The 17,273-nt window shown below is 40.7% G+C and overlaps 1 protein-coding gene across 1 annotated transcript in view; it reads right to left on the bottom strand.

Annotated features, from left to right (window-relative positions):
- Positions 1-17,057, bottom strand: part of LOC149305702 (protein FAM135B-like) — a 34,283-nt gene extending 17,226 nt beyond the window's left edge. Inside the window, exons 1-8 of the mRNA XM_089477297.1 lie at positions 16,981-17,057; positions 13,583-13,662; positions 6,500-6,639; positions 5,800-5,870; positions 5,314-5,487; positions 4,845-4,971; positions 2,675-2,828; positions 1,570-1,619 (exon numbers count right to left, since the gene is read on the bottom strand). Coding sequence (XP_089333423.1) covers positions 1,570-1,619; positions 2,675-2,828; positions 4,845-4,971; positions 5,314-5,487; positions 5,800-5,870; positions 6,500-6,639; positions 13,583-13,662; positions 16,981-17,057 — 873 coding nt within the window. The remainder of the gene's footprint in view (positions 1-1,569; positions 1,620-2,674; positions 2,829-4,844; positions 4,972-5,313; positions 5,488-5,799; positions 5,871-6,499; positions 6,640-13,582; positions 13,663-16,980) is intronic.
- Between the last annotated feature and the right edge of the window lie 216 nt (positions 17,058-17,273).

Consider the following 17,273-nt stretch of genomic DNA (forward strand, 5'->3'; position numbering starts at 1 on the left):
GGTGATGAGTGAGGAGGAGAGCCTTAGCCCATGAGAGGAATGTAGGGATCAAGTAGGAGAGTATTTGAGTATTCTGAGGGCAGAAATGTATGGAGGGGGCAGTATTAGGGGGGAAGTGTTATGGGGGGTAGTGCTATGGATGGCCGTAAATGTAAGTACCAGGGTTTTAAATTTAATTCTAAAGGTAATTGGGAGCCAGTGGAGGGTTTCACAGAGGGGGGAAGCAGAAGAGGAGCGACGTGCAAGGAAGATAAGCCTAGCAGCAGCATTTAGGACAGACTGTAGAGGAGAGAGTCGAGACAGTGGAGCGCCAACCAGAAGAGTGTTGCAGTAGTCAACACGGGAAATGATAAGTGAATGAACCAGAGTTTTTGTGGATTCTTGGGTGAGGAATGGGCTGATGGGAGAGATGTTTTTTAGGTGCAAGAGGCAGGATCTGGCGAGGGACTGAATGTGAGGGATGAAGGAGAGGTTAGAGTCAAGGATGACCCCGAGGCATCGGGCCTGGTTAGTAGGAGAGATAGTCGTGTTGTTAATGGTGATAGAGAATTCAGGTAGGGGAGGGAGGGAAGATAATGAGTTCAGTTTTAGGAAGACTAAGTTTCAGGTAGTGTTGTGACATCCATGAAGAAATAGCAGACAAGCAATTGGTAATACGGGACAGGAGAGATGGAGAGAGATCAGGAGAAGACAGGTAGATTTGGGGATCATCTGCAAGTCCTCCAGGTAGGAAGGATAAGGCCCATTGGGGAGACCCTTTGGGTATCACAAGGGTGGTCCACTGCATTGGCATACAAACTAGTAGGTGAAGCCATTGATCCTCATTTTTAGCCCAAGGAAAGGGGCCATAAAAAAAAAGACATGGAAGGAAACAACATGCTTCCCCTGAAAAATTATATTCCATCTACACCCGGTCAGCAGACCAAAAAATGGTCTACGAGGGATACGAGGTTGCATGTATATCCACTCCCATGCTCCAGCGGCCTCTAGTGTTTGGAAGATATATTGCACCCTGCACTGAGTTTAATGTGATCCATTTAAGTCAACGGAGACCATTTAAGACTATGGGGTCCATTCAAGTCAACTTGAAACCCATCAAAAAGATCTGGGACTAGACCGTCCCATTACATTATGATATAATGTTACTTTGTCTGCCTCTTTACCTTAGCATTTTGATGGAACTTACCATTTCTTACACATTTTGTGTGGGAAATATTGTATTAAACTATACTAATCTAATTAATACATAAAAAATCTTAGCATGATTTAAGGTAATTTTAAAGATATTTGTAATTAAATAAATGTATTTACATTTCCTAAATTCTGGTCCTTTAAGCAGAAGTGTGACACATTTCTCATTTTTGTAGATATTTCGCATTTTTGGGGGGGTGTTTCAACAGATAAAAGATGGCAATGTTTGGTTGCTTATTGTAAAGAAATTAAATTAAATAAAAAATTGTTGGGGAGAAAAAAACCCCAAACTCTTAAATTAGGAACATGAAAAGCAAACCAGTGGTATTGTTCTCTTGTCTCTCTGGGTGTTACGGGGTTAAATTGCTATCGCATTACCTGCAGCTGGTTACATAGTTGCGATACCGTGGCTTCAGTCACAAGCTCTTCTGAAAAACAAAAGCAGACTATCATTCATTTATAAGATACAGGTGCCAATTCAGCGCGCTTTCCAAAGAAACGCTTAAACAACCGTATAAATACAGAAAGGGGCTTTAAAATGAAAGGATAATACACCTCCCAACAGTCCCACCTTTTGTGGGACAGTCCGATTATCAGGCACTTTCCTTCCGTCCCGAGGTAGCTGCCCCACTTTCCCAATTTTGCGGGGCAGTGGAAAGCATGGGCTGGTTGGGGAGATCCTCAGATCTGCCCTGACCACCTACATAAGTGAAAAGAAAACAGCGGAGGTCTGTGGTGTTGCACCTGAAATGTTGGGGCAGGGCGATTGGCTCAATGGTTCTTTTCTGCCGTCACTAGGACGCAATGTAAGTGCTGCCCCCTGCAGTATGTAGGACGTATAACCGATCGATTCCATTGTTTGGGTTTATACATGTTACATACTGCAGGGGGCAGCACTTTGCATGTGTTGTTCAGCAACATGTGATATGTGTCTAAAATGTGGTCACCCAAATACATAAAAATACCATGTGTTACCCCTATTCACAAAGCTGACACGCCCCACTCCCCGCCCATTTTCCCCTTAAATGGGGATGTGTCCCGCGACGTCGGCGGGGAGTCCTGGCTGCGTCCTGCAAGGTTTACGCTCAGGGTAGCCGGAGCCTCAATGTTCCCAGGTATGGTAATGGCAGAACTCTCTGTTTGCTTAGTAAACCGGGATGTTATAATATTGTTAAAACAGGTGCACTTTCTTCCGAACTTGAACCAGAAGCTCTAGGTGCAGTAACAAAAATTGCCGGCAGATCGGCCCCATCCGGCCCCCGTCTAGTCGCCCATTAGTCCTGCTGTAAAGACTCAAACCTTAATCAGTCGTCGGTCTCGTCTTAGATGCAGGAGCCAAATGTCTATCCCATACATGTTTAATGCCCTCACTGTATTACCCTCTACCACTTCAGCTGGGAGACTGTTCGTCTTATCTACCACTCTGTCAGTAAAGTAAAAAACTGATTGCCCCAGGGGCAGCTTCTTGTAAATAAACTCCTACCTATATCAGTTTGTGATAATTCTGGTATTTCCTTTAAAATGCTGATGTAATACGAGCAAAGCCCGTTATACGCAGATAGCAGGAGTTGGCATAGATCCTTATGCCATTTGTAAGCGTGTTGGATGCAATTTTCCGGTGGGACGTAGCAGCTCCCCTGCGGACAAAAAAAAAAACCAATACTATTTGGATCAAGCGATTTATGTGAAACCATTTATCGGTTATATGCCCAAGCCGCGCTGCGTTTCCCAACATTGAGAGGCTGTAGGGTTTGGCCAACCAACTCCTGGCACGTGATGTACTTACTGTACTAGTACCCGCCAGAGACCGGAGCGGTCATTCTACAGCAAATTCCCTGGCCTTATGTGCGTGTGATCGCTTCTACAGCCAATCACATGCATGGATACGGTCAGATGACAATGAGAATGCCTTTGTCTCTGTCTCTTTTCTCTGCTTTTCTCCTTCTCATTGCGATCATGAGCTGGAGAGAGACAGAGCAAGAAATAGCATTCCTGGGTTCCAAGAAGCAGGTTTATATATATATATAATGTTATATTTTACAAAATATAAACTTAAAAGTATATACAAAAAAAAACCTTTAAGGTTAAAAAAAACCCCACAAAAAGACAAATTAAATTATATATATATATATATATATATATATATATATATATATATATACACACACACATATATAAAATGTAATTAGTATTAGGTTGTTTTGGTTTTTTTTGTATATACTTAAGTTTATATTTTGTAGTTAGTGTGGTAGGGGTTAAAAAATTGTAAAGACAAGTGAAATATATTTTGGGTATTTTCCCCCCATTTTTTTTACCTGGTGTATAATTTTTATATGTGTTTTCTTTATTTTATTCATTAAAAAAAAGGGAAATAATGGTTGAAGAAAGACATAACAGAAACATGAAAATTGTTCTGGTTCTGTAGTGTAAAACAAAACAAAACAAATAATTGTTATATATTGGTCTATGGGGTGAGCTCCAGTAAGAATTTATGGGTTTTGGACAATTTGCAGGGACCATACAATAATCGAAACAGAAACTTAAAGAGGACGGGGCTTTTAAGCTTGGAACTGTACTTGAACCCCATACATTATTTACGTGTTACTGAAAATAACCTAGGTTTTTTTTCCCCTGGAGCGAAATAATAAGTATTTAACGTTAATAATGTTATTAGTCAACTTTACGGTCAACTCAATACAACCCAAACCTTTGTGGATAGATCACAAGGAAATTATTTATTTTTTCACTAGCCCCTCATTTAAATAGCGTTCTGTTTGAACACATTTCGCCACAAAGCGCCTCTCCCCAGGCTGAGCTAATAGCGCATTTTTTGGGGGACAAAGCGCTCAATTCCCCTTTCAACTGGTCCATTGGTTCAAGATTTTTAATGACAGATTTGCACTTGCACTGTAATTGTACAGATGATGTTTTCTACACTCCCTGTTTCATCCTGCTCCTTCCTGGCTACTTTTTGTAAAAAAAAAATAAAAAAAATGATAATAATAATAAAATAGTATTTTAGATATTTGAAACTTGTTTTAGAAGTGGATCAAGGATGGGGAAATAGGTTTAACGCAGCGATTCGGAGAAGCTGTAGATGTTTGTCGCAACAACAGGGCTCACGTGCCAGATTGCGGCTGCTGCAGCTCTGACGCTGGAATCATTTTTTAAAGTATTTTGAAAATGGCTGAAGAGATTTCTCCCTATTAGCGACATCGTTACGAGGTCCGGTCATAAACGGGCAGCCGAATTCGTATGACTCAACCTTCGACTCAGCTCAACCCGAGAGTCTCATTAATCAACTGCATAGGGACATCGACAAGTGGACTCAAAAGAAGACTTGCAACGTCGAAATCGACAGATTCCAATTAAATTTCTTGTGAATGGACATTTTGCTGTCTTGAAGTGAATATAACTGCCTATTACGCCTATCCTGTTCACTCGTCTGTTTTGTGATTATACATCCGAAGGCTTCCATTTACAATGCTGTGAAAGAGGCTGGGTAGATGTGGACCTCTTGGTAACCCGAAATAAGAACTCCCTACTGATCCAAACCACCTGAAAACATTTATAATCTGATATCTGTTTCAAAATGTCTGTAATTGGGGACATTTTCATGTTGGGTCGGCCAAAATCTGGAAGGTCTTGCTTACCTCGGAAGAAGCTGGTTTACAATACGCAGCACCAAACACAAGATTCTCCAGTGAAATGTTTGCCTGGTCCGTCACCAATTCTTGGCTACTCTTCCCCAACCACGAACCCTTGACTGGCCGAGCAAAGCTACGATAAAAATGGGAAATCACATTTATTATCCCATTGCAGATTACTCCAAAAGGGAGTATTAATTGTTAAATCCTTTAAGTGCTGGTCATGCAAGCAATTCATTGCTTGTGTTTTCTTCTTACTTTGAGGTCAAGGTCTTTGTAAATACGTTTCCAAAGGCTTCACAGGGAAGATTCTGAGAGGTATAAAACGCAATCTAGTGGCAAGCCAGTCACCATGGAAACCAAGAAAATATTCCTGCTGTTTGACCAATAATTTGTATTTCGCACCTAACCTTATGGCCAACGCATTAATAACTATGATTGATTAACATTATCGGGCCAGACGTGTGTGTGTTACCTTATCAGCGGCTGGTGTAAGGCTACTAGAGAGCCATGGACTGTAACGGAAATCACGGACAGGTGGAAATAGTCAAACATGACAGGGACGTGATGGTGTAGTCCTCTTCTCGGGTGAAAATGGAGGCCGAGGGTACGGCTGCTTATCAACGGTACTCCTGAAATGTCTTTGAGTCTGTAAGAAATAAAAATACAATAGGTCTTCCTTCACCCCTTACATCCAAGTGGTCACCAAATCTTTCCACCTGTACCTGCGGAATATCAAGTCCTTTCCTCAAACAAAAGACTAATAAAATATTAATAGATTTCCCGATATCCCACCTGGATTATTGAAACTTCCTACTAATTGGTATCCTAAATTCACCCTCTCCGATCCATTCTGAACACCTCTGGCAGACTAATTTTCTTATCCCTCGATGTATGTGTGAGGACCGCTTGGACCCCCTCTCATATGCCATACTGTACTGTATAAAGTCCTTTCACTTACTGTGCCTCGTTGTCGGTAAAATGCAAATCTAACTTCAACTGGAAATCTGCTTCACTCAGTGAGTCTTCGACCTGAAAAAAAAACAACAAATAAAACATTTTTAACAATTTTATAACAAAAAGTTCCCCTTAATTGAAAAATCATGAGTAATTCAGCAACATTCTGTTTTATTTTTTATTATTTGATTTTCGGGGATCTCATCCAGAAAAGTGGATCTGTAGGGGGTGGCCTAAAATGTACCTAAAATCGCGCTTGCGGCACATACGTACTCCTGTTCCTGGTGCCATATTGCGGTTGGGGATATTATTATTATATATTGTTTTGTATAGCTCCATTACATTCCGTAGCGCAGTTGGAATTGTCATATTTTGGAGGCATAAAAACCCAAAATTTCTGGTCGGCATGTGGCATAGGTGCACCTTTACAGAATTGTGTGCGTATTTTTTGTTGTGTTTTTGCACCGTTAACATATTTATAAATCAACCTCCATATACCCAGAGCAAAGGGGTATTTGTCACTTTAACCCAAGAGAGCGCCGGTAGCCTCCCCTTCACACTGCTGTTCTGACTGCTAAGCGCTGGGATGAGACGTCAGCCAACGCCGCTCTGCTTTTTAAGGATTCACAGCTCTTCCCCCGCTGTTTATAGCTTATGGTATAATATATTGATAAGGAATAATACATTATTATATAAATACAAACCCTTTCTCCATCCAAGAGCAGGTGGGCTTTAAATGTCATGACATCATTGATTACAAGGTCCTCGTTTCTGTAAAGGATCTGAAAAACTCGGCTGTAAACGACATTGTCGTACACGCATGCTGGGTATAGCTCGCTGTCATCTATAGAAACAAATAACAGAATTGTGATTAATCATACATAATTGTTATTAATTGTAATTATATATATATACACACACAGTTGTGTGAAAAAGAAAGTACACTCTCTTTGAATTCTATGGTTTTACATATCAGGACATAATAACAATCATCTGTTTCTTAGCAGGTCTAAAAAGTAGGTAAATACAACTTCAGACGAATTAATTCCAAAAGAAGCAGTAAGGGGGTTTTTAGTTTTTCCACACATGGCTTCTCCATTTTGGCTTTATTTTTGTTGAATAAATTATGACACAGTGTAGTAGGTTACGTGTTCTTGTTCAGGGTTGTATTTACCTAATGTTTAGACCTTTTTTAAGACCCCATTCTGCTTCATATTGGGGTATCTACTCACAAATAAGCAGAAAAGGTCAGCAAGTGTACCAAGAAAATTATGCTCAGGAAACTCCACAATGCACTAAATGATTAATTTTATATAGGTCCCCATTTGCTTTTACACCAGTTTTCCCTTATTTAAGTCCTAACCCCTCCACTCTTTTACAGTATTTGGCCCAAAAATGATTATATTTTCCTAAACTATTTCCATTGCCACAGTTACAGGACCCAATCATGAGGAGGTAACCACATCACAAAGGGAAAGCGTGTACAGTTGGATAAAAATGCGCTGCTCTCTTCTAGAGTGTGTTCTGCTAACTTAATAATATGGAAAAAAAATAAGAAACCTCCTAACTCCAATTTATATTGTTGCATGGAACTCCAAGTTTTATATATTGAATGCATTCTTCATAACCAGCCTCAGCCAGCCAGCCATGATAGACGCGTTCCCTGAGCCTGGGGTCTGCCAAAAGTCCATGATGTCTTCCATCAATGTCAAAAGTCAAACTGAAATTTGTTTCTCTAAACCAATACCCATCTAAATGTAAATATGTGTATTGGGTTGTGGTGGTTATATATCTATAAGTATATATATAATTTCAACAAATACTCAAGAGGCCTAGGAACATCACTTGAAAACCAGAGAAAGAAGGCCATGTTTAGCTGCAGAACACTAACCTCGATAATAATGGATAGAATGCTGAAGAATGCCAGTGAAAGATCATTAAATTAGGTTCAACGTGAATAGTGGCTGAGCCTGACTTTTAATGCGATTTGCTTGAAAAATGATGATTCGTTCATTATTTGGGAAGGATGAGAAATGAAAGGTTCTCATCCAAAAACAAACAATGTCATTCTATACCCGTATTTAAACTGAATCCACTGTGATAGTAATAATGATCATAATTATACGTGATAAATACACGTATCGTTCAGTTGGGTATTCAAGGTTAAAGCTTAATCCCTGGAATTCCGCATACCTCAGCAGTTCTATTAGAGGTTTATACTTTATACCCTGACCGGCATCGAGTCCACAGGGCTTGTCCTAAATTTGTGGAGTCAGTGAGGAGAAGACACCCGGAACGTGTCAATAGCAGAAACATGGACACTTTCTCTTTAGCATTTTACATATCCGGTTATAACCAAATCCAACCATTCAAAACAGTCTATTTCTCCATGATATCATCTTAAAAAAAGGTCTGATTCTATCACCAGTTATATAAAATATATTAAATCGCTAATTATGTTTAATCCACCAAGTGCTTGCGTGGGTATGAATGGGAAATCACTGGAATTAAAGATTCAAAGTCAAAGTAGCTGAAATCAATTGGTGCAAATCTAATGTACTGCACACCCCCATACCATGGCGTATAACTGGTTAAAGTGCAACTCCTGTCAAATGTCTGTATCACTAGTATCCGATTAAAATTATGTTTTCTAAAATACTGTCTTCTTTTATGAATCTGTTCTAGTTTTTGGATAATATAAATGTTTTCAGGCAGCTGAATAAATGACCCAGTCGGACACTCAGACTGATGAAAGTTTATGGAGGAACGGACTTCATTAGCATCGCCATAAAGCATCAGCTCAGTGTGGTGTTTGAGCCGGGAAAGTCACCCAAAATATCACATGACTGAAAGCAACGGCGGCTCCAGGTCTGCAGCACTAGGAGTTATTACTGGATACGGCACTGGAGGGGGGTATTACTATATACAGAGCAAGAGGGTTATTACTGTATACAGCACTGAGGGTTATATTACTGTATACAGAGCAGGAGGGTTATATTACTGTATATAGTGTTGGGGGTTATATTACTGTATACAGCACTGAGAGGTTATATTACTGGATACAGCGCTGGGGGGTTATATTACTGGATACAGCGCTGGGGGGTTATATTACTGGATACAGCGCTGGGGGGTTATATTACTGTATACAGAGCAGGAGGGTTATATTACTGTATATAGTGTTGGGGGTTATATTACTGTATACAGCGCTGGGGGGGTTATATTACTGTATACAGCGCTGGGGGGTTATATTACTGGATACAGCGCTGGGGGGTTATATTACTGGATACAGCGCTGGGGGGTTATATTACTGGATACAGTGCTGGGGGGTTATTACTGGATACAGCACTGGGGGGTATATTACATAAATTGTAACCCAGCACCTACCATAAATATATTCCTGTTACTGGCCTGTTTGTATTGTTATGCGTTACTTGTACACGAGATCCCACATAATTGGTCTCAGAATTGGATATCCTAAAGCACCTGGTGCTTTATATTGATTTAGCTCTACAAAGATGTTCCCGAATCCGGCAAGGTAGCAGCAATAACTTATTTTTTTAGACACTTTTAGTGTCTGTCTGACAGAGCATGTATGTGATGAATGCCCGGTACAGAATGTACAGCCAAAACTCTCAATAACTCATCTGGACCAAGAAGTTCACAAATCTTTCTTTTGCAAACTGTGGCAACGGAGCGGCCTCTCCCCATTCATTAGTGTCGGAAGCAGGCAGGGTGCTGGGGTGTATGGCTGGTGGCATGAATAGCACGAAGAGGGAGGAGGTTCTGTCAGACCTTACCTAGAGTATTAGGGACAGTTCTGGAGACCCCATCTCCAGAAGGATAGATATTCTGGAGATAATTCAAAGGAGGACAACTAAAATGATGAATGGTTTGCAGAATAAAAATAACCAAAGAAGTTTAACGTGTCACAATATTTATGGCTTCCAGGGGGCTAAGAGAGGGGAGGGATTAGAAACATTTAACAAAGTACAGGAGGGGAGATTATTTCAAAGGAGGAGAAATGTTAGAACAAGAGGTCATCATCTAAAACTAGAGGGTCGGAGGCTTAGATGGAATGTAAGGAAGTTTAACTTTACTGACAAGGTGGTAGATAAATGGAACAGACTCCCAGCAGAGGTGGTAGAGGGTAGTACAGTGAGGGTATTAAACATGCATGGGATAGACATACGGCTCCTGAATCTAAGACGAGACCAACAACTGATTAAGGTTTGAGTTTTTATAGCAGAAAAATGAATCAAATGAATCTTGTCTGCCATAAATTCTATGTCAAAATATAAATTTGCCTAAAATTTGCATAAAAAATATATCTTAATTATAATCAGTCATATAATCCGACTTCTTGTCTCTTTAATATCTCCCCGCATGTCTCCACTTAACAAACGATGTGTCTAACCCTCGCGTTTTGGAACCGTCTCACTTAATACAACATAGAATTCTCCTTTTAAATTAGCCGATCAGTCACTTTCTGCCGTTATTATATTCTTTGTCGTTCTTGAGTAATATTTGTTTGGCTTCAAAGATAAATCGCGTTGATTCTAACATCCTTGTGTTTTGTAAATTACTTTTTTTCATTTAGAAAGATTAGCTTCCTTGTGTTTCTGTTGTATTTCCGTCCCCAGGGGACGTCATGACACGTTTGTTTATACGAGACAAACCATTTTCTTGGTTTTTTTTTTGCCAAACATTTGTCTTTTGTGAAACTCTACAAAGTAATAAGAAGCGCTGTATAGAAAAAAAGAAGGCACTGCTGTGAATACAACACAAAACTTTGTTTCCGCGATCTAACTTTACAACACGCGCGATTTTTCCTGAAATATGGTGCGTTGTGACATCACAAGATGTCACATGAACTAAACACAGCAAAAACGACCCCCATAAATATAAATTTAAAGTTTAATATAAATTTAAATTTCATCTACCACTTCTGCTAGGAGGCTGTGCCACTCATCTACCACCTTTTCAGAAACAAGGGAAGGTCACATGATGCCTTTTACATCCGCTGATGTTTTCCATTAAGCTATTCTCCCTGCATCACACAAATAAGCAGCATGCTCACATTTTTATAGCTTTAGGTATTAAGTGCAATTGTTAGCCTCAGACGTAATTCCGACTACAAAGATTCAATTGAGAATGGTGAAAACAGACAATCCCAAAGAATTTCGTGCCGGTCGCTATCAGCCTCTCCCCAGGCTGCTCCGGTCTGTAATTGGCCCAGAGCCCAGTGACCTCATCAGCTATAAAGCCCCAGGTAAACAGGCATCAGGTGAGTCTCATTACCTGCAACCCCTGAGGGTATAATAGAAAACCCGGCCTGGACTCTTTATTGAAAGTGGGATGGAGAGCAGGCCCACCCTGCACTGCCGGATATTCCACCCCACGAACCCAGAATGTATTGTTCACAATTCTTTTCTATTATCAATGTAATCAATAGTTTAACCCTTTTGCTATTACTTACCATGCACAAGTTATACATTACATACTCAACCTTATCGGGTGTCTCTAGATGGCTACCCTTAGCCATCTACCACAGATACTCATTAAGTCATTAAGTCACCCAAGATCATTTGCAGCTTGAAGGACAATGTTGCTGCATGTTATCTGCTATCTGAGCCCAATCTACTAGACAAAAACCTTGACTCCTTACCATACTGCCTGTGGGAAACAATAGAATGGCTCAGTCTTAATCACTCATAAACTGTGATGAATGAGATTCTGTGGAGGAACAGACTTCATTAGCATTGCCATAAAGCATCAGCTCAGTGTGGTGTTTGAGCCGGGAAAGTCACCCAAAATATCACATGACTGACAACAATGGCGGCCTCCAGGTCTGCAGATAAAGGGGGTTTATTGGAGAAATATGAAATAAAACCGAAAGACCGGTCAGAGCTGAAATGGCCTTCCACAGATGGCATCACCGATTTTTTTTTTTTTACCCCCTCATTAGCATATCAGACTGGTCCCACCCATCAGGACAGTCCAGACCCAAAATATATGGCAATCAATTCAATAAGATACAACTGGATTGGCTAACACGTAGTCATTTAGGGCCTCCTTAATATTGCAGCTCGGAACAGTTTGACAGAAAAACAGTCAACAAATGCATTTATATCGGATTTATGAAAAAGCATTCCGCCCAAAGCCTCTAAACAGGCACTTCATTTAAATTCAGAGAAAGCCCGTCTGGGAACAGGAGAGCAGTTGGTGAAATCAAGCATAAATCGATTGAATTTCACGGTCGCACATTCATAATTATCCATCGGTTTCTGGCTCTACTCCCAAAACACCATAAGCATTTCGTTCACCTAGAAAGGGTGAGTTATTACTTTAGACCAGGACCGCCATTCCATCAGTCGAACGCCTATTTGTGTAGCAAGTTTCAATTCTTCATATAAAGATCTTTAGTGTATTATAGTGTATGCTCGCACACAGCGTCTCTTCTCTTGTTCCGCCCAGGAACCCCGCGGACTCACGGGAATTTTTGTCACATCACGTGACTCCGCTGGGTTCCTGGGAGGAACAAGAGAAGAAACGCTGTGAGGGAGCAACGCGAAGGCAGCCTTGCGGGAGTGCGCGGGATTACTGGGACCAGCAGGTACAGTGCCTGACCGCCCGCTCCCGCCCGCAACACCCGAAACACCGCCCGCGCCCAAGTTTTTTGGCGGGACCCGCATCCCAAAGTAGTCCACTACCACACATTCTCTATTACCCCTTTCTCTTTTTTGTCCTCCCTCTCCCTCTTTCTCTACCTCCCTTCCTCTCTCCCTCTCCCTTCCTCTCTCTCTCTCTCCCTTCCTCTTATTTGGCAGGACCTGCATCCCAAAGCAGTACACTACCACACATTCTCTATTACCCTTTTCTCTCTTCCTCCCTCTCTCCCTTTCTTTCTCCCTTCCTCTCTCCCGCTCTCCCTCTCTTTCTCCCTTCCTCTCTCTCTCTTCCTCTTTCCCTCCTGCTCTCCTTCCCTCTTATTACATGGATATCTATCTCCATTGCAGTGAGCTGCTGCCTCTCTACTGCGTCATGTATTTCTATTTTTCTAGTTCATCTAAATCATTTGCCATTTGGTTTATCCCTCCAGGAACATCAACCCTGTTGCATAAACATACCTTATCATAAAAGACCTTCTGCAATATCCCTAATAAGAGAACGGGTCCAAGTACAGACCCCTGAGGTAGCCCACTGGTAACAATGTACTCATCCTGAATGCCTGTTCTAAGTGTAGTTTCATTCTTTCAGCTTCCCAAATATTCAAATACAATGTTTCACAGATTTGAGCTATTTTTATACAGCTTGTAGCCTCTCATACACAATATTTACAGACAAAGCTAAATCTCTGGTCATATGTTTTATGTTTCCTATTTATTTGGGGGTTTTGTGCAATTATTTTTTTTGACTTCGCATGACCTCACAGTGAACACTGTTTTTTTTCGCTCCAAGCAGGAAGTTGTAAGCCACTTCCTGGACATTGTTTTACCCGAGCGAGCAGGACCCTCTAGCGCTAGAGATTGGTGGCAGCCGTGCGGTTTATCTATAAAGCTACAATCACACGTATTTTAGGATTAGATGTCATGTGGCAGCAAGATTACAGCTCCCACATCCAGCACAACTAGAATATAAAAATAAAATAACATTTTAATATTCATACTGAATCGGCACATGATTAATATATTGCATTTGGGGTTGAGACCTGGGGTCTGACCTAATTTGGGAAAAAAGAGATAATTTCCCCATTAAGACCAATTAATAATCAATACTAAATTTTTTACCTGTTTGCCCGACGAGTGTTGCCGTCAGTCTGTGAGGTGTCTTGGATGATATTTTCAGAGTGGCTCTTACATGATAATACCTGTGGGGGTAGAATAGAAAAAATAATGTTGTTTTTTTTCCTAATTTAAGATATTTAATATAATGACAAACATGAAATAAAAAATGTTTTCAAAGCATATCATTTTAACACAACACACACGAATAGAATATATTTGCTGTTTTATATTAAAAAAAACCTTTTTTGCTACATTTTTTAAAAATAGTTTTAACAAGAAAATGCCCATGCATACCTCCCAACATTTCAAAATGTGAAAGAGGGGCACTTTTTTTTTAAATCGCTCTTGCGCAACCAGGGGAGGGCTGCCAGCCTATGGCCTGGGGGGCAAGTCTAGTCAAGTGGCCCGTTGCACCACCGAATCAGCCCACCATCTATGCCCATCTTTTCCTGATTTTCTAACACATATTGAAGTGATGTGATGGGAGTGGGAGTAATCAGTACTCCAAAAAAAGTCATCATACACGGGACGCGTGAAGCCACAATTTACTGCCACTGATTAAATTTAACCTTTACTTTCCCTCTCACTGATTTCAGGGCCTAGATCGTTTTGTCCTCTGAAGTCACTACAAATTCAGGAGGGCGTTTTATCTCTGAATAAGTAAAAAATAAATAGATCTATTTATTTCTACAGAAAGGAAAGTGCCAGGAAACAGATGATCAAATACACACCAGGGCCCAAATACACGCCCGCGAGGAACTCTATTGACTCTATTGTCGCGTCTCCAAGGGGGCGGGACAAAGAGCCGCACTGAAGCATAAGCGGCACGGCACACAAAATTGGAGGTGGGCCAATAGGAGGTGGGGGTGGGGCCGCATCAAATCGCCCAGTTTCTGTGCTCCACCGGCCCGCCCGCAGGACAGTGGTAGGGATAGGCGGGACAGTTGGGGGGCCTGGTATGCTTTAATAGCTCAGCAAAATAACAATAAAATTTTATTCATCAAATTATTTACCTTTATAAACTGATTAAAGGAATTGTTATCTAAAAAAGCAGAATTTTATTGATATGCTACGTTTATATGCGTGTTTATCAATCTTTGCAGTAACAGTGATTAAACTGAAGCGTTCTCTCTGCAATCGATAATATATTCGTCTGCTAATGTCTCTCTATATATTAAAGGGGTGGTTTTGCAGCCACAGCTCTTAACTAAATTAAATTATATTTTTCCCCCCAGATATTGTACCTCCGTTATGTGTTTAAATTGTACTGCAGGCATACCGTACCTCCCAACTGTCCTGATTTACAGGGGGGCAGTCACGATTTTGGGGTACTGTCCTGTTGTCTCACTTTTGGAAGCAGTGAGGCTCAAGGGCCTCTTACCTCCCCTAACCGGCCCACGGAAGTATAAAATCAATGGCAGTCTATGCTGGTGTAGTAGAAGCTCACTTGGGCTGACCCTTCATAATGTACATTGACTTGGAGTTGAAAAAAGAACTCTCTGGCAATCTCTTGCTCTAGCGAACCGAGCCTAATCTCCTTTCTTCACGCAGAGTACGTGATTCAGGCAGCTTCCAGCAGTCCTACAATCTTCTGCTGACTTAAACCTGGTCGTCTTTGAATACTCAGAAAATTCGGGACTGTTGGCAGCTATGCCTAAGAAATGAATTATTAAAAATAATTTTACTGATTCCTGTCTATAATTTTTAAAAATATCTTAAAATATAAAGTTTATTCTAAATATATCTAATTTTACTGGTTCCAGAATGGCGGGCCTCGCACGCAGACAGTTAACATGGTGAGTCCGTGCTGCTTCATTTAACCTACCGCTCATGATATATATACATTCAAACGCGCATACATAAAGCCTGTCGCCATGGCAGCAAACTTATCCGCAATACAAAGCGACACAGAGGTGCAAGAGCAACCCGTCTTAATTTATATAAATGTATATATATATATATATAATATTATATAATATATACAGTATATATAATTTATCACGTAAAACACGCTGAAAATATTCTGATTATATTTCGTGGACGGGAAAGCCGCACAGTAACATTGTAATTGAGGTCAAATATTTTATCCCTTTATAAATCTCCACAATAAATACATTTTTAATCTAGCATACATTTGTTAATCCATTATGGCTTTATTCCTCCCTGGATTAACAGCCTGACGATGCTTGCATTAATTAACATTTGCCATTTTACTTTCTAACGTAACTTCCCGTTGTCTGGAAATTACATACAGCTTGGGGTTTTTCAACTTTTTGGCAATGAGGGAAGATGTCTCTGCTAGTTAAATAGGTAGATTAAATGGGTCAAATAGTTGAGATGAGAGGAACGAGTCTCTGTTGGGTGGCTTCAAGAAGATGTTGGCGCTCCGAGCCACTATGGAGGACAACTGAGGATCCTTAAGGCCCGAAGTGGAGAGTTGGTAGGGTGGAGGAGGTTCTACAAGCCCATCAAAGCGGATTCAATAAGCTTTGGTGTGAGTATAGGACCAGAAGCTGCCGATAAGCCAGGGGCAGGATAAATAAAAGCCATCCGCAGAATAAGTGCTCAAGCCTGGAGCTTCAAGACAGATTCAGAAATGAGGAGGATCATTTTCCACTAACAGGGGTGCCTGTTGTGCCCAGACATCAGGAAGCCAAACTATGTTTAATTCCAGACTGACTGAGGTAACCTCTACTGTAGGAAAAAGGAACATAGCTATATTAACCCGAGAGAAGATAGAGTCTTTAGCTAAAGTTGATATGTCTTATTGGGCCAACATAGAAAAAGGTCTATGGTCCTGAAAGCTTATGTGGCATTTCTTTTTCAGTTGGCCCCATGATAGGTTTGAGCTTCGACTAAAGTCTCTCTCTACTCTTTCACACTCAGAAGAGCCAAATGAGTGATTTGTCCGCTTGGGTGCAGTCTATCTTCTAGCCAAAAAATGATTGACCATTATGTGGGTCAGACACAAGCTACTTTGATTGCCTATCATTGTCAGTCCGATCAACACAATCATACACAATATTATCTGCATTGTGTATGAAGATAATTTGAATTGCGTCACCTGTATTCAAGCAGGGATTTCAGCCTCCATAGCAGTAAGAGAGGCGTTCATTTTAATACAAAGAGGCAGCTTCAGACTGTGTGAGCTTGAGAATCTACCCATTTACCCAGAGATCATAAGATTAAAAAGCCTTGGAATCATGGGCGACAGCTTCAATGTATAATTATTAACCTTTGTTTGATAAGTGACTGCATCCCTTTGGTGGAAGCACCAGGGCTAATTTTTATATCCCAGTCTAATATAGGTAGACTTAATAAATGAATGTAATTATGCAATTAGCTGGTGCCAATGGCTCCTATTTAATTATATATGAGACCCTGTTCTACCGCACACTCACCCTCTTTGGAATAGGTCCACGTTATGGAATTTATGAAGCTCCACTGAGAACTCAACTGTTCCTTGAACTTCAGACATTATATTTTGAGCTCATTACCTAAACAAACAAAAACAGAAACACATAATTATTAATTACAGCTTCCAAAGACAAATGCATACAATATCTGGGGGCTCTAAATGAGCACACGTGTGCAGAAAGTGCTCTCTTTGAAGTCAATTGGAGCGCTATCCCGATGGTGATTGACAGCCAATACTGGTGCCAAAAGTGGACTGCGGCAGGGTTTGGCGCGCTGC

The sequence above is a fragment of the Sceloporus occidentalis genome, unplaced genomic scaffold (assembly GCF_023333645.1).
Source record: "Sceloporus occidentalis isolate IW3139 unplaced genomic scaffold, rSceOcc1.0.p SCAF_11, whole genome shotgun sequence".
Classification (NCBI taxonomy): Eukaryota; Metazoa; Chordata; class Lepidosauria; order Squamata; family Phrynosomatidae; genus Sceloporus; species Sceloporus occidentalis.